Here is a 25054-nt window from a genome sequence, read left to right on the forward strand (position 1 = left end):
ACCAGGAACACCCACAGTTTCCTGAATGCAGTGTGCGTGCTCTCACACATGCTTTTGCTGCAATGCTTTTTTTCCTAGCTAATGCTTACAAGTTCTTTAAGAGTCAGCTTAAACGTCACTTCCTTTGAAAAGCTTCCCGACTAGTCCAACAACCTCCTCCATCCTTTAGTCCCCAGCAGGTGCCCCTCTCAAGAGGGGGCAAAAAGAACACCCTCCAAAGAAGATAATATTAGTGCCTGCTTCATACAGTCATTGTGAGGATTAAATGAGCTAATGTACAGAAAGTGCTCAATAAATCTAACCCATTCTGAAAGACAACTGGATATCACTTTATTTTTTTATTTATTATTTTTTTAGAAATTTATTTATCTTATTTATTTATTTTTGGCTGCATTGGGTCTTCGTTGCTGTGCGCGGGCTTTCTCTAGTTGTGGCAAGCGGGGGCTACTCTTTGTTGCGGTGTGCAGGCTTCTCATTGCGGTGGCTTCTCTTGTTGAGGAGCACGGGCTCTAGAGCGCAGGCTCAGTAGTTATGGCACACGGGCTCAGTAGTTGTGGCTCATGGGCTCTAGAGCACAGGCTCAGTAGTTGCGGTGCACGGGTCTAGTTGCTCTGCAGCGTGTGGGATCTTCCCACACCACGGCTTGAACCCGTGCCCCCTGCATTGGCAGGTGGATTCTTAACCACTGCGCCACCAGGGAAGCCCTGGATATCACTTTTAAAAGCCCTATATATATATATATATATATATATATATATATGTATAAATTTTTTTTTCTTTCAAATAGGTAGTGCACACAATCATCTCTGGAACTAGTGAGTTTGGCTGGGTGTGTATTATCCGTAAGTGTGCACTGTTGACAGGAAATTACTGTAAATGAATTTGGTGCCTCTGAAAGCCAGCTCGGCAGTCCTGGAATCTGAAATCCTTTATTTATCCGTCTAACAAGAATAGCACAGACAGCAGCCGTTGGTTCTCCCCAGCACTGTCTCCCATGAGCCTAACCCAGCCCTGACCCCTTGGGATGGGCAGGAGGGTGGCTTGAGCCACTAGGATACTGAGGGTGGGACTCACAGTGCTGAACAAAGCATTCACCCCGCGGGGATGCAGGTGGCAGGGCCCACCCGAGGCCCCGACTGGACACTAAGCGAATACTATCTGGATCCCAAGAGGGAACATATTCAAACTATGGCCCCTGGAGAAGAGACATTTATGACCAGTCCCGTGAAAAACCAGCCTGTCGTAACTCACCCCTTTCGGCTGTAAACAGTCTATCTTTGTCTCTTCCTCTAAAACACTGGAAGGCATCTCCTGGCTTTTCAAGTCCAAAGACAGATTCTAAATATCTCAGGGTCCAACCCCCTCCTTCCCCAGGCTTTCTGTAAGTGACACGATCCTTGCCATCCCCACCAAGGAAACAAAGGAGGGCGAGCACAGACAGGTAAACGGACAGTGTGGATCTTCACTGCACCGCCTGTGGGATTTTTCTCACAGCGTCTGATCAGAACCCTTTCTTCTGGGAGAAATTCCAAAACACGCAGCTACCTGCTGAAGGGCTCGGGTAGTGTTATATTTTAAAGGCAGGAAGTTTAAAGCAGGTACCCTTTAGACTAGGATCCCAAACATAAAAGGAATTTTAAAAGTAAATTCCTCCTAAATTTCCTTCTTCTTGCTAACTGAAATTTACTTCTGCGACTCTCAGAACACTCTGCCCAAACCTCTGTGACTCACCCTGGAGTCCTGACTACTCATCCACGAGTGCAAACGCCCATTCCTCTTTGTGTCAACGGGGACGTTCGGGCACAAAAGGGGTCCCCGTGGCGCGCACACCTCTCAATACACGCGCCCCGACGTCCGGCGATGAGAACAGCCTCAGGTCTATTTTGGGAAGCAAGAAGGGAAAGCGAACAACTCCCAGAGGGCTATTCTGAGCACAGTGGGACACGCGGGCCAGACCCGCAGCCGCCTTTGGAAAAGCAGCTCACTTCGGAGTCCGTCAATTAGCAGGCAGGGAACCAGAGCCTCTGCTCCCAGACATGCACTCTCCTTTCCTTGGTTCATGGCCTCTTTCACAGTGATTCATTCTGGAGAACGAGCACACCCACACGTGGCTCATTATTTTTGGGAAGTACTTAAACAATCTTGGTGTAAGACAGGAAAGAACAAAAGTGGTGAAATCTATGCTAGACGGGACGGAGGACGGAACTGGGAGCAGGGCCATGCGGCTTCGTGATAAGGGATTGGGCAATAAGCCCCTGACTCTATCTGGGCTTCGGCCGCCCAGCCAGAAAATACCATTTATGTTACAGAGATGGTATGAAGATCAGCCCACATCTGCTAAGTGCCGTGGGTACTCTGAGAAGACTGCTCACATCTGTGTACATCTCTGCTTTTACAGAGTGAGAAGTCTGAAAAAGCTATTTTTGCAATAACCATCACACCTGCCCACACCCCTGCAGAGGTTCAGTTAGTCACTGTCACTAGAGCCACAGCAGAGCATCAAGGCAGGAACAGGCCACACAGACCCAGTGCTCAAATACCAGCTCTAGTGTTAGTCACATGGCCTCGAGCAAGTCAGTAACCTTCCTGCACCCCAGCTGCCTAATCTGTAAAGTGGGACTGTTAATTAGTTCACAGGACTATGTAAGAATCACATGAAATAAGAGATTTAAAAAGTGCTTAGCAAATAGATGCTCAATGAATTTTAATCCCTCCCTTCAATGTAAAACTCAAGTAAACACATCCACGTACAATGTGTCTCTCTAACCACTGATTAGGAAGTGCCAAGTGACAGCAAGACCACAGCAAGGAACTGCTGTTTGAGTCTCAGCTCTGCCAGTAACTGGTCGCGTGGTTTTGGGCAATTCATTTAACCTTCCTGAACCTCATTTTCCTCACCATTAACCAGAAAGAAGGGGTTGAACCAGATGACCTCTAAAATCCTCCACTTGAAATCTGAATCAACTTTTGTTTTTAAATTCACATTGTCTGGATCACTGATTCAACACTGGGAAGTTCTGCTTTAATTCCATATACCTTTTCCTGAACTTTAAAGACAGACTAGTCTTTAAATTGTCTTCTGTTAATATTCATTTTTCATTGAAACAAAGTAAGTGACAATAAAATTACAAAACATCTGAATTTACTAAAACTCTACTAGGACACTAAATCACAAACCTAATTTTGATTTCTTTGAAAAGTTAAATCTGGACTAATGATAACAGCTCTTTATAATCTGTTTCATAGTGACACATCAGGTGAAATCCGCCTACTACACATGGGTACATAAACAACACGTACCTAAAACTCTCAGTGTTCCATCACCAAAGAGTTACGTAGTAGAAACAACACAATCGGGAAAGCCAATGGCAGAAGAGTAACAAAACCAATCTACAGAAAAGCAATTAAAAAGTGGTCAGAGTGAAATTCTCACTAGCACAGCATTTTGTTACTAACAAGCTAGTCAAACCTGAACTAAAGACATTTTGGCAGGATTTGAACGTGGTGCCAAAGTATGATTAGAAGGCGGTCTGTGGTAAGATGTCAAAGCAAATTTGATTTGTGAGACAGGATGTGTTTGGAGGAAGGCTGACAAGTCCCGACCTGGGCAGACTCTGTCTCACTGCATGTTATGTAGGCACTAACACACTGGGCCTGAGCAAAGGCACCCCCACCGCAGGCCCCTCTCTCCTGCCCACGGCATACTCTAGGAGGATACAGTAAGGCTGTTGCTTACTGGAAATTCCCAAGAACCACCATCCAGGACTAAACTCACAGCCACTCAATCCACATCACCGGGGGACAGGATGTGGGAGGAGCAGGGTGGGGGCACCGACCTCAAAAGGTAAGAGGCATGCTGCAAAACACCCACCTTTGTGCTGGTAGATGAAGGTCCACGAATGTTTTAAAGCTACAGTTTCTATGATTTTTAGCTTATGTATATGCTCCTTGGGGATGGTAAGTTTCATCAATTTAGCGTGGAACAGGGTCCCATTTAGGGACACTAAACCTGCCTCTTCCAAGCTTCACTGGGCAACCTTCTAGTTCTACAGGAGCTAAAATGTGGTGCCCAAATAGCCCGTGCCACCCTTCCTCCTCACGATTTTACAACTTGATCATAAGCTGCCTCTGAGCCCTCATCTTACCAGATGGCAGCATCCATCAGGCAGGCCAAACTGATAAGAACAGCCTATTACAACCCATGATTATTTTAATTATTCTTCCATGGACCCTATCCAAACTCCCTACAGCTTACTTGGGATAGAACAAAGACTACAATTCTACACAACTCTGTGATCCTGAATAGCCAAGATGATCTTGGGAGGAAAAAAAAAAGAGAAAGAGAACAAAGTTGGAGGGCTCACACATCCTGATTTAAAACTTACTACAAAGCTACAGTTATCAAAACAGTATGCTACTCCCCGAAGTACAGACTATAAATCAATGGAATAGAATTGAGAGTCCAGAAACAAATCTATACATCTATCATCAACTGATTTTACACAAGAGTGTCTACAACATTTTGGGGGTGGCAAGACTAGTCTTCAACAAACGGTGCTGGACAACCAGAAATCCACATGCAAAAGAATAAAGTTGGACCATTACTTCACACCATATACAAAAATTAACTCAAAGTAAGTCAAAGACCTAAATATAAGAGCTAAAACTTATATTCGAAAACTTCTAAAACTTTTAAAATGAAAATAGGGGTATATCTTCATGACCTTGGATTTGGCAACAGTCTCCTAGATATCACACCCAAAACGCAAGCAACAAAAGAAAAATAGATGAATTGGCCTTCACCAAATTAAAAAATTTTTGTGTCTCAAAGGACAATATCAAAAGAGTGAAGAAAACAGAACTTATAGAATGGGAGAAAATACTTGCAAATCATGTATCTAGTAATGGTCTTGCACCCAGCATATGTAAAGAACTCTTAAAACTAAACAACAGGGCTTCCCTCATGGTGCAGTGGTTAAGAATCTGCCTGCCAACGCAGGGGACACGGGTTCAAGCCCTGGTCCGGGAAGATCCCACATGCAGCAGAGCAACTAAGCCTGTGCACCACAACTACTGAACCTGCACTCTAGAGCCGGCGAGCCACAACGACTGAGCCCTCGTGCCACAACTACTGAGCCCTCGTGCCACAACTACTGAAGCCCACGCACCTAGAGCCTGTGCTCCGCAACAAGAGAAGCCACCACAATGAGAAGCTCGTGCACTGGAAGGAAGAGTAGCCCCCACTCGCCACAACTAGAGAAAGCCCGCGTGCAGCAACAAAGACCCAATGCAGCCAAAAATAAATAAATAAATTTATATTTAAAAAACCTCAACAACAACAAAAAATAATTTTAAAACAGGCAAAGGACCTGAACAGACATTTCTCCAAAGATATACAAATGACCAAAAAGTACATGAAAAGATGTTCAACATCATCTCAAATGCAAATGAATTTCAAATTCAAATGTAAATCAAAACCACTTCACACCCACTAGGAAGGCCATAAGAAAGTGTTGGTGCAGACTCAGAGGAAACTGGGACCCTATACACTGACAGTAGGATCATAAACGGTGCAGCCACTATAGAAAACAGTTTGATGGTTCCTCGGTAAGTTAAACATTGAATTACCATATAACCCAGCAATTCCACTCCTAGGTGTATATCCAGAAGATTGAAAACAAGTGTTTAAACAAAAGCTTGTACTCGAATGTTCATAACAGCACTATTCACAACCGTCAAAAGGTGGAAACCCAAATGTCCACCAAACATAGAAAGGATAAACAAAATGTGGTATATTCATATGATGGAGTATTATTCAGCTATAAAGGGGAATAAACTACTGATATTCACTACACTGTGGATGAACTCTGAAACATTATGTTAATTGAAAGAAGCCACATACTGTATGGGTCCATTTATATTAAATATCCAGAAAGCATTATTAGTGGTTGTTAGGGGCTTGGGGGAGAAGATGGGGAATGCTGGCTTAATGGGTTACTGGGTTTCCTTCAGGGTAAAGAAAAAGTTCTGGAACTAGAGAGTGGTGATGGTTTGTGTACCATTATGAAGGTACTTAACGCCACTGAATTATACACTTTAAAATGGTTAAATGTGTTCTACCACAATTTTTAAAATACCATAAATCTCTGTAAGATCGTATGTATAATATAATCTCAATTACAAAACAATAACAACAACCTAACACGAGCATACCAAAAAAAATGGAGGTACAGTGTCCTTCCCAAGTCCCTAGGCTCTCAGATGTCCCAGGAACCTGTAAACTCCTAAAGGAGGGAACCAGTGTCCTTCTCTTCTTCATTTTCTCACTGGTACCCAGCACAGTGATCCGCAAATAGCACCACGATTAATAAGTCTCATTCAACAGATCTCAGCCTAGCAATCTGAGAGGGAAGGGGCTCTGCCAGAGTGGACACGCTTTTATCCATTTTATATACCTGTCTACATTTTCATTTTTGAAAGAGTTTTACTGCTTTAAGAAGACAGAAAGAAAAAAGAAAGGGCTTCCCTGGTGGCGCAGTGCTTAAGAATCCGCCTGCCAATGCACGGGATACAGGTTCAAGCCCTGGTCCGGGAAGTTCCCACATGCTGCGGAGCAACGAAGCCCATGCTCCACAACTACTGAGCCTGCGCTCTAGAGCCTGCGAGCCACGACTACTGAAGCCCGCGAGCCTAGAGCCCGTGCTCCGCAACAAGAGAAGCCACCGCGATGAGAAGCCCGCGCACCGCAACGAAAAGTAGCCCCCCGTTCGTTGCAAATAGAGAAAGCCCGCGTGCAGCAACGAAGACCCAACGCGGCTAAATATAAAAATAAATAAATTTAAAAAAAAAAAACAAAGAAAAAAGTTGTTCAGCAACTACTGATTTAGACAACTGCCAAAATGTTTATGAAAATCTTGAATCGGGTTTAAAAATGGAGGTGTCTGGCACTAAACTATCACAAAGTAGAGGTAATGTTTGTTTCTCCGGGGGGTGGGGGGTTGGGGGGAAGACAGCGGGTGACGCTGCAGAACTGACACAGTACCAGGCAAAAAAGTCCTGCTGCATTAAAATACGGCAATCAGATGCTATTACTAACAAAGACTCAAGCTGCATTTCCAGCTTTCACAATCGTCAGAATTAGATTGTAAAACTACACTAAAATAAAACAAAACAAAAACTCTTAAGCGCCCAAGAGCCATAATAAAGTCAAATTTTACATGTGTAGTTGGTGGTATCTAAAACATCCAAAAAGTATACTGGTAAAAAGCACTTACGAAAAAAATGTAACTGACTTAATAAAGGAAGCTATTTGTATGACGAGGGGGGAAAACGCACAGATTTAACAATAAGACATTTGATAAGCTTGGTATTTAATTTCAATCTGGGAAAAGGTCTCAGAGTGGGTTTTGCATAAAAGAAAGGTGTTTGAAAAGCCAGCTCCACACTATATCTATTCTACAAACTGCCTTTCTGACATTCTACTTGGAGACAAACCCAACCCCAGAGAGCTGTTTAAACAAGTCACCCTTAAGCCTCAGGTCTAGAGAATGAAAGCTTTGTTCTCACTCAAAAAAGACGTTTGATGTTTATGCTAAGGAGACCTGTCACTGCGACTTAACTTATGGCTGACGGTAAATGCCTGAACATCTAGCAAGGGCCCACCTGCTGCCCAGGAGAACATCAAGGTAAAGCTAGAAGGAGTGGCATCACTATGACAGAGCATGTCCAGTGTTCCTGGGACCTAAGTGTACAGACTCAGCTGTCACATTCAGACTGCCTACTAGTAACTTGGTATTTCTCCTTTACTGACACGTTTATATTGACGTGTACAACCATTCTGTTTTCTTTCTTTGCTGTACTTAAGCAGACACACTCGTGGCTCATTAGAGCAGGGGACGGTATTTATCAGTGGCAGTCCTATTTGCTTCCTGACCTACTTACTATACTATGGATGTGTGGAGAGGCCACAGTGTACATCACAGTTTTGAGGGAGAAGAGGGATAGGAATGACTGTTTCAGGCAACCGGGACAATGAAGGAGAAAACAAAATCAGCCAGGACGGAGAATAAAACTAGAGGTTGAGATCAAGTTCATCTGGCTGGAATAAAATGGGTAGGTGGTAGAATAAACAGAGTAGAATAAACAGAGATGCAAGAGGTGAGGTAGGAAGTGTGATTAGGATGTTCCAAGCAAGTCACAAATGTTTGCAGCATTTTGAAAGACTGGGATAAAAACTGTACATACAGGAGACAATAAAATTACAGCAGGACAGAACTAGAATTATTTACCTAGGATTTTGCTGAGAGGATGGAAAAGAGACGAATGAATTCTATTAAATTATTAAGTACTTAAAATACGCAAGGCTCTGTGATAGGACGAAGACATATAAAGAAAAATAAGGTAGCTCCTAGCATCAATTTTTAGGGGGTAGAGAAGCGAGAGTGGGAGAAGCAGAAAACTATAAACCAGTGTGAACCTCTATACCACTGATATGGACCAAAGAGAAAAGCAGAGAGGATGGAGTCACTGGCTGGGGGATAGGAGGAAGACAAAGTGGGTCCCACACTGGAGGATGGCTGGATTTGGACTAGGCTAAGAAGAGAAGGCCAAGACCAAGAAAAGCACAAGGCGTGTTAGGTCCAAAGTAAAGAGATGTGACAACAACGCCATGGTTCCAGTCAGAGACAAGGGCAGTAAGGGAGACTAGGCCAGACTGCATGGATTGTGATGCCAGGCTAAGGGGTCTGGAGTTGATCCTGGAGGCCACAAAAAAGTGACACAGAAGGTGCACTTTCCAAAGTTAAATCCAGTGGTAGGAAGGATGACAAGGGAGAGACAGGAGGCAGGGACTGGTTAGAAAGCTACTTTAATAGTCATTACAGTACACAGTAGAGTGCAGGATTTAGAGCATATGCTTTGGAGTCAGACAGACTTTAGGCCCACCGCTTAACCTCTCTATGTCCCAGTTTTCTCATCTGTAAAATGGGGATGAGAGTGCCTCAGAGAACAGTTGTACAGAGTAAGCGATGTAGCACAAAGGCTCCGTGTAACACTTGAGTAGACAGTATACATTCAGTAAATCAGGTGCTTTTATCACTGCTGTCATCCTAGTGAATGAGAAGGGTCAGAGCTCTTTGTGGTTTTACGGTTCTTCTCACAAGCAGAAGTCAATTTGTGTGTAAACGTCTCAATGGCAAGGACAGACTCGCTCCTCAGTATCCCTCTCAACACTAAGCTTGGCCCTGCGTATTAGGAATGAACGTTGACTGAACGTGATTCAAGCTTATCTACTACAAGTGTAGAATGTAATGTATACAAACATACACCAAGACAATATGCAAAGATTTGGGGTAAGGCAGGTTCGACACAAATACTTATTTAAAAAAATATCCTTCAATTCACAAGTTGAGATTCCTCAACTCAAAACATCAAAACCATCTAAAAAGTTTATCTCCAAAGCACCCACCATCTCCTCTCTCCTCCAAACACTCACAAATATCTAGGAAAAGGCAACAGGCAGTAGGTGAAAGCCGCATGTGGTCAAAGGACTTCTTTCCACATGCAAGGTCCATCCATGGGATGACAGGGTACCAGGTCTCAAGGAGCCGCAAGCCTATCTTGGGAGAGTTCTGTTGTTTCCCTCTCCTGTTTTCCTTCTCCTCACATCACCATCTGACTCACCACACACACATTTTTAAAAACAACACCTATTTCCTATTTCACAGTTTCTGCAGGTCAGAAGACCAGGTGCAGCATGACTGATGTCAGCTGGGGCTGCTTTCTCACCTAGGGCTGGGGCCTCTCTCAAACCCACTCGTTGCTGCCAAACTCTAATGCCCCGTGGAAGAAGGACTAAAGCCCCCATTCCCCTCCTCGCTGATGGCCAGGGACCACTCAGCTCCTGGTCAGCCTGCAGCTCCTGCTCATGCGGCTCCCATGGGCAGTTCATACATGGATGTTTACTTTCTTCCAAGCCAGCTGGAGCATCTCTGCCTTCCTCTTCTGCAATCAGCTGAGAAAATGCTCTGCTTTCAAAGGGCTAGCCTGATGAGGTCAGGCCCACTACGGTAGCCTGCCTACCTGGAGGTGCACTGATTTAACCCCTTCACAATACAGTTGACCCTTGAACAACTCAGGGGTTAGGGGCACTGACCACCATGGAGTCAAAAACCCACGTATAACACAACAATCATCCCTCTGGATCTGTGGTTCCGCATCCACGGATTCAACCAACCTTGGACCGTACAGTACTCTAGTCTGTATTTACTGAAAGAAATCCAAGTATAAGTAGACCCATGCAGTTCATACCCACGTTGCTCAAGGGTCAACTGTACTACCTGCATTCATGTGTGACTGAGTAACCGGGAAAAGGTGTGTATGTACCTAAGGCTAGGAAACTTGAGGAGAGGAGAGCAGCGGGGGGACTGTGGTAGACAGAATCACCCTGTACTTTATTTCTTTATTGTCTATTTCACCAGCCAGAAGGTACACTTCACCAAGGAAAGCATTTGTCTCCTTTGGCTTACTGTTGTATCCCTGCACCTACAGCAGTGCCAGGTATATGGTAGGTGCTCAAGGGTTAAAGGAACCTTTAGATCACCATAGCAGTATTCGATATACGTATATATATACCTGTTTAGTTTATTCACAGGCTGGAAACGGGACTCCTAACTGTATACATTAAACTTTTGGTTCAGTGAAACCATTCAGGAATCCTGGGAATTCCACATCATATAATTTTCTCTCTGCCACAATCACTGTATGGCTTTTAACAAGATACAGTCGATTCTCGTTATTCGTGGATTCGTATCTGTGAATCTGCCCACTTGCTAAAATTTATTTATAACCCCCAAATCAATACTCTCAGTGCTTTCATGGTCATTTGCAGACATGCGCAGAGTGGTGAAAACTTTGAGTCACCCAATGCACACGTTCCCGCTGAGGCTGAACAAGGCAATGCTCTGGCTTCTTGTTTCAGCTCATACTGTTAATATGTGTCCTTCTCATGGTATGTTCAGTGCCAGGCTTTTTGTGTTTTTCCTTGGTGATTTCACTGTTTAAGACAGCCCCCAAGAGCAGTAGCTTAGTGTCCCGAAGCTCGAGAAGACAGTGACGTGCCTTACGAGAAAGAAAATACATACACTGAATAAGCTTCATTCAGGCATGCATTATAGTGCTCTTGGCCCTGAGTTCAATGTTAATGAATCAACAGTGTAAATTAAATGAGGTGTCTTTAAACAGAAACACGAACAACACAAGGTTATGTACCAATCAGCTGATGAAAACGTGTGACCAGCAGCTGCAGGGACCTAACCTTGTGTCTCCCCCAGGAGCAGTGGTCCAGTATTTGCGAATCCTGTGTTCAAGTGGGCCTCACAGAACACAGTTACGGCAAATACCACGACCTGACTGGATTAGCCCCATTTTACAGACGAAACAGTGAAGCGGACAGGGATGTGAAGTGGCAGTCCCCCGCGCACTCCAGCACACCATCCTGTTTTATGGCCTTCACAGCCCTCATGACTGATAACTGTGTTTACTCATTTATTTTCGGTCTGAGCCACTGCAATAGTCAGTTCCATGAGAGTTCGGGATTCTTGTCCACCTTGTTCCCTGTTCCCTCCTCATGCCAAGAACCATTCCAGGCACATACCCAACGGAATGAATAAAGAAACCTCCTATATGTAATTGTGTAAATATCAGGGGGATTGATACTTTAAAGGGAAAGGCAGTTACTTTCATCGTGTTAAATTCAAAATATTTAGCGAGACAAATGCAGGCTTCGGACTAAGTGGAGAGAGAAGAAAACCCGAAAAGAACACCAGAGCTGCCTGAAGTGGCGCTGTCTCAGACACCCGTGGGCAGGTAAGACTGCTGGGGATGGCAGCTGCACAGCTGCACCAAGCTCCCGAGACTCTACAGAGGAAGAAGAAAGCTACACTCTGGAACGGTATTTATCCGCGACGGAAAAGCCAGCAAGCAGAGAGAACAGGCAAGAGCAGAGATGCTGCCTCCAGGCCCAGCCGCACGCTGAACCACGTGTGAGAGAAGCTGAGGAGAGCAAAACCCGAGAGCTGGACTCGAACCTGGCCGTGATGCCGCCCCTGCAGAGTGACAGAAATGTAGCCGAGACTGCCGGGGACTGACGGCTCCGGAGCCGATTCCCTTCAAAGGTTTGGACACTCCTAGGCCAGGCGGAACTGATGGGCTCCGGAGGCCCGCAGCACTTCCAGCATCGGGGGGAACTGATGAGCAAAAGGGCTCCAGGATTTTCTTCTTGTGAATACAGAGAGGAAAATGAGGTAAGACCCTCTTACCTCAACCCTACTGTAACAGACAAATAGCACAAGAACTCGAGACAAAGAGGCGGGATTCCAGAATTAATGTTCACGGCTGCTCTGAGCAAAAACTGAACAGTAAACAATAAGGATTTCAAAATTAAAACAAAAGAGCCACTTCAGGATTCTAATTTAACCTTCAGAAATAAAGAAGATCTCAAGCACCGTGGACTGAGAATTCCATTCCACCTCAACACCCCGTACTCCTGAGTTATTATGAGAACAGACCGCGACGCAATTCAACTCGTGCTCCAAAATGCAACAAGCAGCTTCAACAGGCCATGCTGGAAGAAGCAGCACACCTCATCATCATCTCCTGATTCATATTTTGGTAGCAAGGTTACAATTAGCTCACCGGTGGAGAATAAACCTATTTATAACACAGCAGTCCACCTGAAAGACACAATCATCTAAAAAGGTTTTTAGACAAAAATGAAGCGCAGCTTCTTCCTGTACTGACTGCAGATTCCCAAGGTCCTTTCAGATGAAGTCCTCAGTCTAACCTTCCTGTGTTCACAGGCACCATTCTGGCCACCTCTCAGCCTCCATGTTCTTATGTAACATTTACATAGTGCCATAAACATACCCGGCGTTGCGTAAGAATTAAAACCTTGCCAAACCAATAAAGCCTAAAGCAGGTCACTCCCTCCAGACTGCCTTTGATTAGCAAAGGTATGCTGCCCGGCCTAAGATGTAAGGGCCTGTCAAGAGACAGAAATTAACTTGAGGAAATCTGAACCGGGTCCACAGAAATGCACAAAGAAGAAGAAATTAACCACACTGTGACATATGATGCTTCTATCAATCCCAAGAATTACTCTGCCCCATAAGATAAAAAGTAACCCAACATTGCCTGGTCTCTGAAGTCAGAAACTGTGTCTAAAAATACCTCCCAGCCAACTGGCTATCAGTAAGTCAGTCTCACAAATGTCCCAATAAGAGCAACACAGACCAGTTCCTTACTTTACAGAGGCAAAACTGAGGCAGTCACAGAAAGGTTAAGTGCCTTATTCAAGGACAACCTGTAAGGGAGCAAAGTTCAGGGGCTGGAAACCAGCCTCCTCCCTCCATCTGGCTCTAACCTTTAACCAGAGTAGCCATTTTATTGTTTTAATCACATCTGTTCCCGGAGCTCTTAACAAAACTAATCTGAGATTCTCTTTTTCTCTATGAGAGTTCACTTTCACCGTAGTTCGAATTCATGTCCACTCAACAAAATTACAAGACTTGGCCTGAAATTAAATTTTTAGTTTACTCACAGAAATTAAAAATATTCCTATCAGAACCTCAAATGTCTCCCTTGTTACTTTTGTCTTAAGAAATAAATATCACGCTCTCCTGCCACTAATTCAATTTTACATTTTCAAGTACTAATGTGAAAATTCCAAAGGCAGGCCTTAAAACATGGCCCACCTATCAAATGATGCTGTTTATAACCTGGAACTCATGCTTCTTATCACTGGCCTTTTACTAAGTCGACATTAGTTCACTATTTAACGCAGACACCGACCCCTTGCTGCCCTCATGTCCTGTCCAAGTACCAGGCATCAGGGCTGGCTGGTTCTGTCATTCCTCCAGCCCGCCTCGAGGATCACAACAGAGGAAGTGCAGGGGAGGACAGCAATCAACTTCTTGTTATCCCACAGCCTCTATTTTCCCAGAACTGATGTCTTACTTGAAGCCTTTTGCAACAGTGGTCTCTGTAGCATGCACTATTGGCAACTAGATGTGTCCCGGAAAAAACTGTAGTGTCTGGCCAAATTTAAAGGCCTTCGAGAATGCTTGCTGGACACACAACCTAATTCCCAATTTACCAAAAAAAGAAAGCAACTTCCTATCATGCCCACCCATCCTCACGCCAACAACATCCATTTCAGGAAGGTTACGGAAAATGAACTCTGCCCCATTCAGAACCAGCTGGATTATCAATTAAACATTCAAGGCTCACAACAAGAAATATCCCACCAGACACTACACCAAACCAACAGGGACACGGCTGTTAAAAATCTTGGATATATTAGGAACAGGATACAAATTCCTATGGAAGGAATTTAAAGATTTATTCATCACATGTAAAATAACAAACCTGAAGGCTGAGTCTCCTTACTTACTACCCTACTAGAGAAATAACATCGTGTTACACACTCCAAGAACATGGCCCATAATAAGGCCCAGCAAACAACATTCATGAAAACCATTAATTTACCACCAACGTCAGACTGTGTGCATACACCTTCACCATGTCTATCAGACCCCACGACGCATTACCTATGCCACAGAGCAGCGAAGACCCAGGAACACGCGTGAGGTGCCTTAGCAGAAGCATTAGCCTGTGAACAAAGACCCCACCGCACAGGCTGCACCACTGGGAACAAATATCAAGGCTGGAGGTAATGAACTTGTTTTTGAGACTCCAAAGTGGGATGAGGTCTTTTGTTGATTGTCTGGTTTACGAAGGAAGCCAGAACCCACCTAAGAACCATTCTTTTTAGTGGAGAGAAGAGAGCCACAGGACATACATTTGATCTCCCACCGCTGGAAGGTTAGGGGCTGCTGAGAAGTCAAAGCAGCAGGCTTTGTACATCGGGAGCCGATACAGACCTGGATCAGCTCTCCCAGATCTATCTGTGGGTCAATAATCACTTCAATATAACTGCCAAGTATAACCTTCATCTGCTACCCCAATGCCAACACGCATTTGTGAGGCTGCCCCCCAAGCCTCACAAACAAGACACCCAGCTGAGTGTCCCACAGAAAGGGGCTACCTCTGCAGCGGGAAGGGTGCGGGTGCTACCAGGGAGCAGAAGCCTGTGGGGTTTGGAAGGTAAGGGGTGTGTGAGGTGGGGGAGTGTGTAGGGAAGGGGCTGTGCGGGAAGGTAAATAAATCTTGCCCAAGGGCCGGGAGCGGCTCCAGTGCTGGGGTCTTTAAATGATCTTGGGGGTGGGAGGCAGGTTCTAGGATGTCACCTGAAAGGCATCCACAAAGTGACGAAGTGAATGGGCCCCCTGGGGTAGGGTGGGAGAGGCGAGGTGAAAAGCAAATACACCTAGATGCAGATTAACTGTTCTGGAACTAGGTTTCCTAGGGTTCGAGAGATTCCAAAGCCAAGCTCCCAAAACGTTTAGGGCCCTGTTGGTCCCATTGCCTCCACAGAGCTTCCGCGGGGCATGTGTATTGGAGGGGTGGGGGGGGCTGGCCCCACTGAACTCAAGGGACTGCGCGAAGGGGAAATGTGACTCGCTTTCCCAGAACATTAGAGAGGAAGGAGAAGGAGGGGAAGAGGCACCCCGAGCGCAGGAGCTCAAGGAAAGGTTTGAGACCCCTTCCCCTTTCATCTGAGGTGCGCAAGGACTCTCAACATGAGGATACCTCGGAGAGGCAAAGACCCCATCGCCCGAGCCCCACAATCTTGGCGGGAGAAAAGGCGCCCCCCAAGGAGCATCTGGAGAGAGGGAACGAAGACCACCGCCCCTGGACATGCTGAGGGGCAGAAACGTGGACCTCCAAATACTGGGGAAGGAAGCCCGCACTCCCCTCTATGGAACATGGGGGTGCTGGGAGCGCGACCCCCGAGAGCTCCCCGAATCCAGTTTCGCCGGGAAGAGGGATCAGGTTCCCAGGGGCCCGGCGTGAGCTCGGTCCCGGCTGGACGGCCGCGCCTCGGGGGTCGGGGAAAGCCGACTGGGGGTCACCACGACTCCCCCGCGCCCCCCGCCCGGCCATATTGAGTGCGTGGGGAGGGGGCGCGCTGTAGCCAGGGGCCGCTGCGCGAGGCCTCGCCCTCGCCCGGCTCTCTCCATCCTGGCCCCCGCCCCGGGACTCACCCTGGATCCCCCGGGGCCCGGACCCGCCGCTGCCGGCCAGCAGGAGAACAACAAGGAGGAAGAAGGAGGAGGCTCCAGCCGACTCCGCCATAGTAACCACCACCACCACCGCCGCCGCCGCCGCCGCCGCCGCCGCAGCCCAGCAGCGCCCAGCGCGCGCGCGCGCGCCCCCGGCGCCTCCCCTCCTCCCGCGGCCCGGCTCCCGCCTCCCTCTTCTCCGCCCGGCGCCGGCACGTGCACTCCCGGCGGAGCCGGCGCCGCGGCCGCCGCGCGCGCCCCCGAAGGGCGGGGCCGGGTGCGCGCGGGCGCCCGCCTTAAAGGGGAGTGTCCCAGTTAAAGGGGTGGGAGGGGTTCGCGCCTCGGCCAACCTCACCCGTGGGTGCAGAGCGTGGCGCAGAGGAGGCCGAGCCGGACACGCGACTTCTGCTCTGTCCTGCGCTCCCCGCAGCGCAGCGTGATCTTAACGGCACCGACCCCCATCCCCCGCATCGAATGTTCTACGAGTGCCGTGCGTGTTCCCGTTCCCTTCATCCCTACTGCTTAGCCTCAGGCTCCCGTCACGTCCCATCGCGATCGTCGCAACCGTCTCCTAACTAGTCTCCCAGCCCCAAGTGGCCCCTTGCGATCCGCAGGACGCACAGCCACCTGTGTGATCGAATCATGGGATGCCCCTTTTCAGAACGTACCGGGCTTTTTAATGACAGTACTCAGTCTTGGTGAGGGTGCCGTGTGAAGCACTCCCACTCTGCTGTAGGTAGAACCCTTTTGGTAAACAATTTGGCATTACGTATAAAATGTCTTAGAATGTTCATATCCCTATCCCCTGTCTTCAAGAAATAACAGAGATGAGGACAAATATTTGTGAGAAATGTTAACTGTTACATGTTCATCATTGTAAAAAGCTGGAAACAAGTACTCAATAATAGAAGACAAATTATGGCCCATCCATATGATGGAGCATTACTTAGTAATTAAAAATTATGTTTGTAAAAATAATGACGTGAGAAAATGTCCATGAGATGTTAAATGCAAAAGCAAAATACAAAACTATTTACAGTACTGTTCTAATTTTGTTGACACTATATATCTGCATGGAAAAAGACTGAAAAGAAATTGCCAATATTATCAGTAGTTATCACCAGAATAATTTTTTACTTTTTCTGTAAACATTTCAGTATTTTCTAAATATTTTACAAATAAGCTAGTGTTACTTTCAAATTTAGAAAAAAATGCTTATAAAAGGTAAACTGAATCACCCATATCTTTCTGAAAAGAGTTCACTTTCCTTAGCTTGAAAAAGCGCTTGAGATCACAAAAAGGACAGGGTTTTGGACCCAGAGTTCTGGATCTGAAACCTCCTTTTCTTACTAACTGGCATGAAAACGTAGGCAAGCTTTTTAACCTCTCTAAGCACAATTTCATCATCTGAGATGTAAGGGTGGAGAGGATGACCAAAGGTGGGAGTCGGGGTAGGGGGGAGCTTCTCAAATGGAATCCCCACCTTTGAAGTTGTCACAAACCTGAAGAACACCCCTCCTCATATAAAGAAAAAAACTGGACTGTAGACACACTCCCCAGACACAACTCACACACAAACACACATGTGCAAAGTCTTGCAGAGGCACCATGTACACAAGAGTCAGTAGCTGGATGAGCAAACACCTTATTTTTATACTGCTCTGCCTCAGGCCCCCAAAATGGGCATTCCCCCCTCCATTTTATCTAACTGGTCTCCCAAACTCTGTTCCACCCACCCTTAAGGGCTCCCAGCTGTGGCGGGCACGGTGTAAGGTTACTGTGTTAGTTTCCTAGGGCTGCCTTAACAGAGTACCACAAACTGGGTGGCTTAAAAGAACAGAAATTTGTTCTCTCAATTCTGGAGGCTAGAAATCTGAAACTAAGGGGTCAGAAGCCCCATCCTCTCTCTGAAGGCTCTAGGGAAGAATCCTTTCTTGTCTCTAGTTTCTGGTGGTTCCCAGAATTCTTAGTGTTCCTTGGCTTGTGGAAGCATAATTTCAATCTCTGCCTCCGTCTTCACATGGCTGTCTTCCCTCTGTGTCTGCATCTCTGTGTCGAAATTTCTCTCTTCTTATAAAGACACCAGTCATCAGATTAGAGCCCACCCTAATCCAGTATGAGTTAAAATCATTTTAACTTGATTGCATCTGTGAAGATCCTATTTCCAAATAAAATCACATTCACAGGTTCTGAGTAGACATGAATTCTGGGGGCACACTATTCAACACAGGACATTCACCAACACACGCAGTTGGGAAGGGAAAGCTGACCCCTCAGGAGCACATTACTGAGACCAAGGGAGAGGAACTGTCCTTCCTTATACCTTGCTAAGTGCCGCCACTGTGGCTGCAAGGCCAAGAGTCGCAGAGGGGACCTGTGGTTGCTTTACTCCTAAATTACAAGGGCAGTCACATAGCTGAAGGTCCAGCCCAGGGAATCAGAACGCTGGGTCCACAGACCAAATACCAGCTCACCTGATAGCCTTTGACTGTGGACAAGATATTTTACCTCCCTAAACCTCAATTCCCTCACCTGTACATTGGAACTGTTGTTAGTTCTACCTCATAGAGATATTGTGGGGATGGATGAAGATACTGTCTTTAAAGCATTTGGCACAGTCTCTGACACCTAGGAAGTGATATAAAAAGAAAAGCTACCGTGATGATGATGATTTAGTCTTTACTATAATCCTATGAAGTGGTTGAGGCATGTCAGGGTGTGCTCAATTTACAGGTGAGGCAACTGAGACCTAAGGAAGGTAAGCCACTCGCCCAAGCTCATGTCTAATTTAGTGTTGAAGCCACAGCCTCCCGGTCCTGTGCTGCTTCAACATCACAGCATCTCATGCTTTTCCAGAGACTGGTTTTCAAGAGCCAGCTGAAGGTGGGAAATTAGACTTGATGGGGTTGGGGAGGGGTGCGTTATATTCCTCATACCCTATTCCTGAGAGTTTGCAGCAACTCCTCAAGTCAGAGTTTTTCCAGATGATGCATCTACCTTCCCTTTCAGGTCCCAAGCAGTACGGAGACAGACCGCCAAGCTCCCTGTGCTCCCTCCCACAGCCTGGCTCTTCTCCCATCCCTGAAGACCTCAGCAAAGCAGCCACTTCTGTAAGCCTCCTGAATCTTAGGACTGGACCCACATCACATCTACGAACTACTCATCCGCCTTGCTCTGTCCCTTTGTCATGGGATTCCCCAGAGCTACCAGGATTTACTTCTCCGGGAAAAAGTCTTACTCCCCAGGCTCCACTGACTAGACCACCCAGTGTCACAGCTGCCATCTTGTTTACAACACACCAAGACACTCCACGGCAGTGAGAGGCCCGCGTACCGCAAAAAAAAAAAAAAGATACCAAGGTAAAATTGCCCAATGTTTAGGCATGGCAGCACACGCGGAGAGTGGAGCGTGAAGGGGGCTGGTGGTGGAGCTGAAAAGTAATGTGGGAGAGAGAGACAGATGTGGAAGTCCACATGGAAGTGTCCTTTTCTCCAGTATTCCTGGACGGGTTCTAAGCAGTGGGGTAAAGTGATCATATTTGTATTTTAGAAAGACCACTTTGTTGAACCAAATGAACTTGAACTTTGTGCAGATGGTTTCGTGGTAAGGAAACCTAAGAGCCAGTAGCTCAGACAAAATAGGAGGAGGACCTGACCCAAGGCAGCAGCAATGGAGATGGGAAAGAAAAATAGATTCAAGAGATTTTAAAGAGGTAGAAACTCCAAGATTGATTGGATGTGAGAAGTGAGGAGGAAACAGAGAAGCCCATTATGTTTCCAGTATAATCTGATGTGGGTGACTGGCTGCTTGATGGCTAATTCAGCAGATAAGCAAGAGCAAGTTTGGGAAGAAGAAAATGAGCTCCCATTGGACATACTGAGTTTGAAGGGCCTCTTGTAGGAACCTGGAGCCATGGAGCTACGGATTGGAAATCAGCAGCATATCACAGTTACGCAGACAGCTCAGGGGTGTGCAGTAGTTCTGGAAGTACAGCAACACAGACAGGAAAGAGGAGACAGAGAAGGAACACTCAGAGAAATAGGAAAAGAACCTGGAAAAAAACAGAATCATGGAAACCAAGGCAGGAGAGTGTTTCAAGAGATCAGTAGTTTCTAATGTTGAGAAGGAGTCAAGTAAGATGGGAAACAAAGAAAGTCTAGCATTTGATAACTTGAAACCCAGCGGTGACTTTTACTTGCGCAGGTTCAGTGGAAGGTGGAGTGGAGGCCTAACTTCAGGGGGCTACAAGTGAACGAGAGGTGAAAGCTTAGAAAGACTGAGTGTCAGACTTCCCTGGTGGCGCAGTGGTTAAGAATCCACCTGCCAATGCAGGGGACACGGGTTCGAGCCCTGGTCCAGGAAGATCCCACATGCCGCGGAGCAACTAAGCCCATGGGCCACAACTACTGAGCCTGCGCTCTAGAGCCCACGAGCCACAGCTACTGAGCCCGCGTGCCACAACTACTGAAGCCCGCGTACCTAGAGCCCGTGCTTCGCAACAAGAGAAGCCACCACAATAAGAAGCCCGTACACCGCAACAAAAGAGTAGCCACTGCTTGCCTCAACTAGAGAAAGCCTGCATGCAGCAACGAAGACCCAACACAGCCAAAAGTAAGAAAGAAAGAAAAAATTTTTTTTAAAAAAGAGCGAGTGTCATTTGTTCTTTAAAAGAACTTGGCTGTGATGGGAGGGGGAGATTTGAATTTCCTTCAGAATGATAGACCAGGTTCCCTGAGCAAAATTTCTGCTAAAGAAACAACCCAAAATGCTTGGCAAACTAGCAAGAAAGTGAAGAATACTCAAGTCAAAAACTAAGGAACAAAGAGAGGAAAGCAGAGAACCAAAGCTGGCTTTCACCTTGAGAGCATTTGTATACCAGGTGAACTTGAACTTTGGTGTGCTGAAGGTGAGCAGGATGCAGAGGACAGATGAGAAAGTCCAGGACTGCCTAAGGTGTGGGAGTCTAATAAATCTTCCTCTGCTCAAATCTGAGACCCACAAGAGATAAGACGACACTCGGTCAAAGGATGAACTAGAAATAATTCACTCCTCCAGGAGGCTGCCAGGAAAATTGCCTGACTTGAACCTTGGTCCTGAGTGAGAAAAGAGGAACATCTTCCCTGAGAATTCCGAACTACAAGTTGGCCTGCATCATTTAATTTAATTCCAAATTAACCCTACCTGGGTGGTCTGAAAAACTATACACTATTTAGATTCAAGTGGGCCTGGGCTGGTAGTACCCCCTGGTAGTACCTGGAAGAAAGAAGAGCAAATAATCTCTAGAGGACCCACCTTCAACTCAGGCTACAAAGAATTCTCACAGACAAAATTCCAAGAAATATAATCTATGTAGTCAAAAATCCAAAAACAATTAAGTAGGGCTGAGAGAAAAATAACGGTCAACCTAGAATTATATACACGTAGAAAATGTCTTTAAAAATATATATAGGGCTTCCCTGGTGGCGCAGTGGTTGAGAGTCCGCCTGCCGATGCAGGGGACTCGGGTTCGTGCCCCGGTCCGGGAAGATCCCACATGTCGCGGAGCGGCTGTGCCCGTGAGCCATGGCCGCTGAGCCTGCGCGTCCGGAGCCTGTGCTCCGCAACGGGAGAGGCCACAACAGTGAGAGGCCCGCGTACCACAAAAAAAAAAAATATATATATATATATATAAGTGGGCTTCCCTGGTGGCGCAGTGGTTGAGAGTCTGCCTGCCGATGCAGGGGACACGGGTTCATGCTCTGGTCCGGGAAGATCCCACATGCCGTGGAGCAACTAGGCCCGTGAGCCGTGGCCGCTGAGCCTGTGCGTCCGGAGCCTGTGCTTCGCAACGGGAGAGGCCACAACAGTGAGAGGCCCGCGTACCGCAAAAAAGAAAAAAAAAGTATATATATATATATATATAAGTTATGTATGAATTCATGCCTACTTTACTTTACTAATTGTCAGATATTCCCTATTAGAAGGGAAACAGACTATATAACTTCCAGATTAAGAGAAGGGAAAAAATAGAATAAGAAAATATAAGCAATCCTGGGCTTCCCTGGTGGCGCAGTGGTTGAGAGTCCGCCTGCCGATGCAGGGGACACAGGTTTGAGCCCTGGTCCGGGAAGATCCCACATGCCGCGGAGCAACTAAACCCATGCGCCACAACTCCTGAGCCTGCACTCTAGAGCCCCCAAGCCACAACTACTGAGTCCCGTGTGCCACAACTACTGAAGCCCGCGCACCTAGATCCTCTGCTCTGTAACAAGAGAAGCCACTGCAATGAGAAGCCCATGCACTGCAATGAAGAGTAGCCCCCACTTGCCACAATGAGAGAAAGCCTGTGCGCAGCAACGAATACCCAACACAGCCAAAAATAAATAATAAATAAATAAATTCTTTAAAATAAATAAATAAATAAAGGCGGGAAGAAAGAAAATATAAGCAATCCAAAAGGAGGCAAGAAAGGGGAGAAAAAAAGGATAGTATTGAGGTGAGATAAATAGAAAGCACAAAATAAGATGGTGAAAGTAAATTCAAATACATCTGTGATTACAATAAATATGAATGGGCTAAATAATCCAAATTAAAAATAAAGATTTCTAGACTAGAGAAGAGAAAGAGAGAAAAGGGGATTTCCAGAGGACATACAAGGTCAAAGAAGTGTTTGCTGCGTTTTGCTGCTTTAATAAGAAGGGAGAGATTGCAACTTAGACTGCAATAAAGGAGTCAGGAAGAGTTCAAAAATATGGAAGAAGAAGAAGTAAGTGATGGAGCCAGAAGCTGGAGGAGGAGGTGAAAGAAAGTTTATAGGCAGGAGAGGGTCACCTGGATGTTCTCAGTCAAGTTTTGGGCATGGCCTGTTTTGGTACAACATGGTCAGGAGGCAGGATAGCATATGATGGAGGACATGCTTGAAGAGAGTAGGGAAAATTTGCAAAAGCCACTGTGGGGAATGGGATGGTGTCCAGGAACATAGGAAAGCAGAAGGTAATTGCCAGGGTGGCTCTGGGGCCCAGCCAGAGTTGCCGAACGTTAAGTTGAGGTCATAACAAGCCTCTTTGATGGTACAGTTTCCTCTAGAAATGCTCAGCATCCCAGAGTGGGAGCTGAAGAGGGGATGTTTGGAGGCTGAAGGGGTGGGGGAAGCGGTATAGGTCTGGTGGGAGAACAGGTGGGTCCGGGAGTTGAGGGAAGCAGAGGGAGGGCAGCTAAGGCAATGGAAGTAAAAGGAATGTGATGTGGCTGGTGGCTAAGGATGGGAGGCGGACTAGAGGCACTGTTATGGGCCTGAGAATCCCGAAAGCCCCAGTCAGTGTTAGGGACCTGACAGAGTCAGCGGCTGCAGTCTGTGCTCAGGGGCCCCATGGGATGGTGCTGAGCTCTGCTGTTCTTGAAAAAAACCCTCCCCAGGCTTTTCCCCCTCACTTTCTGCTCCAGAGGCCATGGCATGATTGTAGATTACTATAACCCCCACACTGACCTCGTTCCACCCCAGTGCCTCCTTGGTAAACAGGCCCAGTGCCCTCAGCCTTGATGATTCATGCTTTAGTTCTATCCGGACATGCCCAGAGGCCAAGCAGGATGGCTCTCCTGGTCATTCTCCTTTTGCTGTGGACCTCTGAGCTTTTGCCTATCTGTACCCCCCTCTTCTCCATGCCCCTAATGAAGCCCCCATTCCAGAACCTCATACCATACACCTCTGATATTGCTAGCACTGTAACCTCCCCAACCTCCTGGTCACCCTTCCTGCAGTTACCAGGTACGCCATAGCAAACCCGTGTTCCCTCTCATTTTGTCATCTGCCTTCCTGAGAACATATGAGCTCCCTATTGCCCATGACACCAAGCCAAAAGCATGGCATTCTAAATCTGCAGGGGATTTTTAGAGATAATTTAGTCTGACCTCATTGTTTTACAGATGGAAAAACTGAGGTCCAGAGAAGATAAATGACTTTTCCAGGGCAAAACCAAAACTGGTAGTCAGGACCTCTACATGACAAGCCCTTAATATCCATCCAGACTTACTTCCCCTACACATAAAAATAGCATACAGAGACGGACCATGTACTCTCCTAAGAGCGCTTTGTGGATTATTTATTTAATCTTCACGACAACGCCGTGGGAGCAGTTCTACTGTTCGCCCTATTGTAGAGATGGAGAACTGAGGTACAGAGAGATCAGAGAATTTGCCCAAGATCACCCAGCTAATCCCAGTTCTGACAGCTCCTCTGTCATCCTGGCTCCTCTCTCTCTCTCTCAATCCCTCCCCCTTTTACACACTTATACACTTGCAAGCATACCTGCCAAGTCCTCAGTCATAGTCTTCCCCCTGCTTGGACAACCCCTGCTCCCTTTTTTTCCATGTGGATTACAAGGCGGTATTGCTGTCACCTGCCTACACCCCCTTCTCCTAGATGAATACATGGTCTGCCCTCTGGCCACAGATGATTGCACCAGCGTCGGGCATCTGAACCAAGGGAAAGTAGTAAATAGACTGGCTGAGCTATTCAGCTTCCCTTTCATGAGCATTTGAACCAAGGAGGCGTAGAAACTGTGTTACTTAGATGGTGGCAGGAACTACAGAGTAGTAACTGGAAGCCATGTGGTATAGGATGAGCTAGGAGAAGAGAATGGAATGGAGTCAAGGCAGGGAGAAGGCCGGGGGTGGTCACCAAGGTGTGCTTGTACACACGCACCCCCCCCAGCCTCAGCCCCTCTAACAGTCAAATTGTCCTCCACACATACCCAGTCCAGTGTCTTCAAGACCCCATGAGATCTGGCCATATTTTCCCGTTAACCAGTTTCTCTGAGACTCCCACGTACCTTTCCAGGAAATCCTCTTTTTTCACTTCTACTGGTTAGAGTGTGTTAATCCTTGTAGCCTAGGGT

General features: G+C 46.5%; 1 protein-coding gene across 4 annotated transcripts in view; it reads right to left on the reverse strand.

Annotated features, from left to right (window-relative positions):
• The window catches only part of ACVR1B (activin A receptor type 1B), a 34622-nt gene extending 18297 nt beyond the window's left edge, over nucleotides 1-16325 (reverse strand). The window contains exon 1 of one of the 4 annotated variants that reach the window (XM_032645327.1): nucleotides 16164-16325. In XM_032645327.1, coding sequence (XP_032501218.1) covers nucleotides 16164-16254 — 91 coding nt within the window. In that variant the 5' untranslated portion in view covers nucleotides 16255-16325. Of the gene's footprint in view, nucleotides 1-1731; nucleotides 1958-16163 lie in introns of those variants that run through there. The other 3 variants (XM_032645325.1, XM_032645324.1, XM_032645326.1) reach the window with 3 other exon arrangements.
• Between the last annotated feature and the right edge of the window lie 8729 nt (nucleotides 16326-25054).

The sequence above is a fragment of the Phocoena sinus genome, chromosome 10 (genome assembly GCF_008692025.1).
Source record: "Phocoena sinus isolate mPhoSin1 chromosome 10, mPhoSin1.pri, whole genome shotgun sequence".
Lineage (NCBI taxonomy): Eukaryota > Metazoa > Chordata > Mammalia > Artiodactyla > Phocoenidae > Phocoena > Phocoena sinus.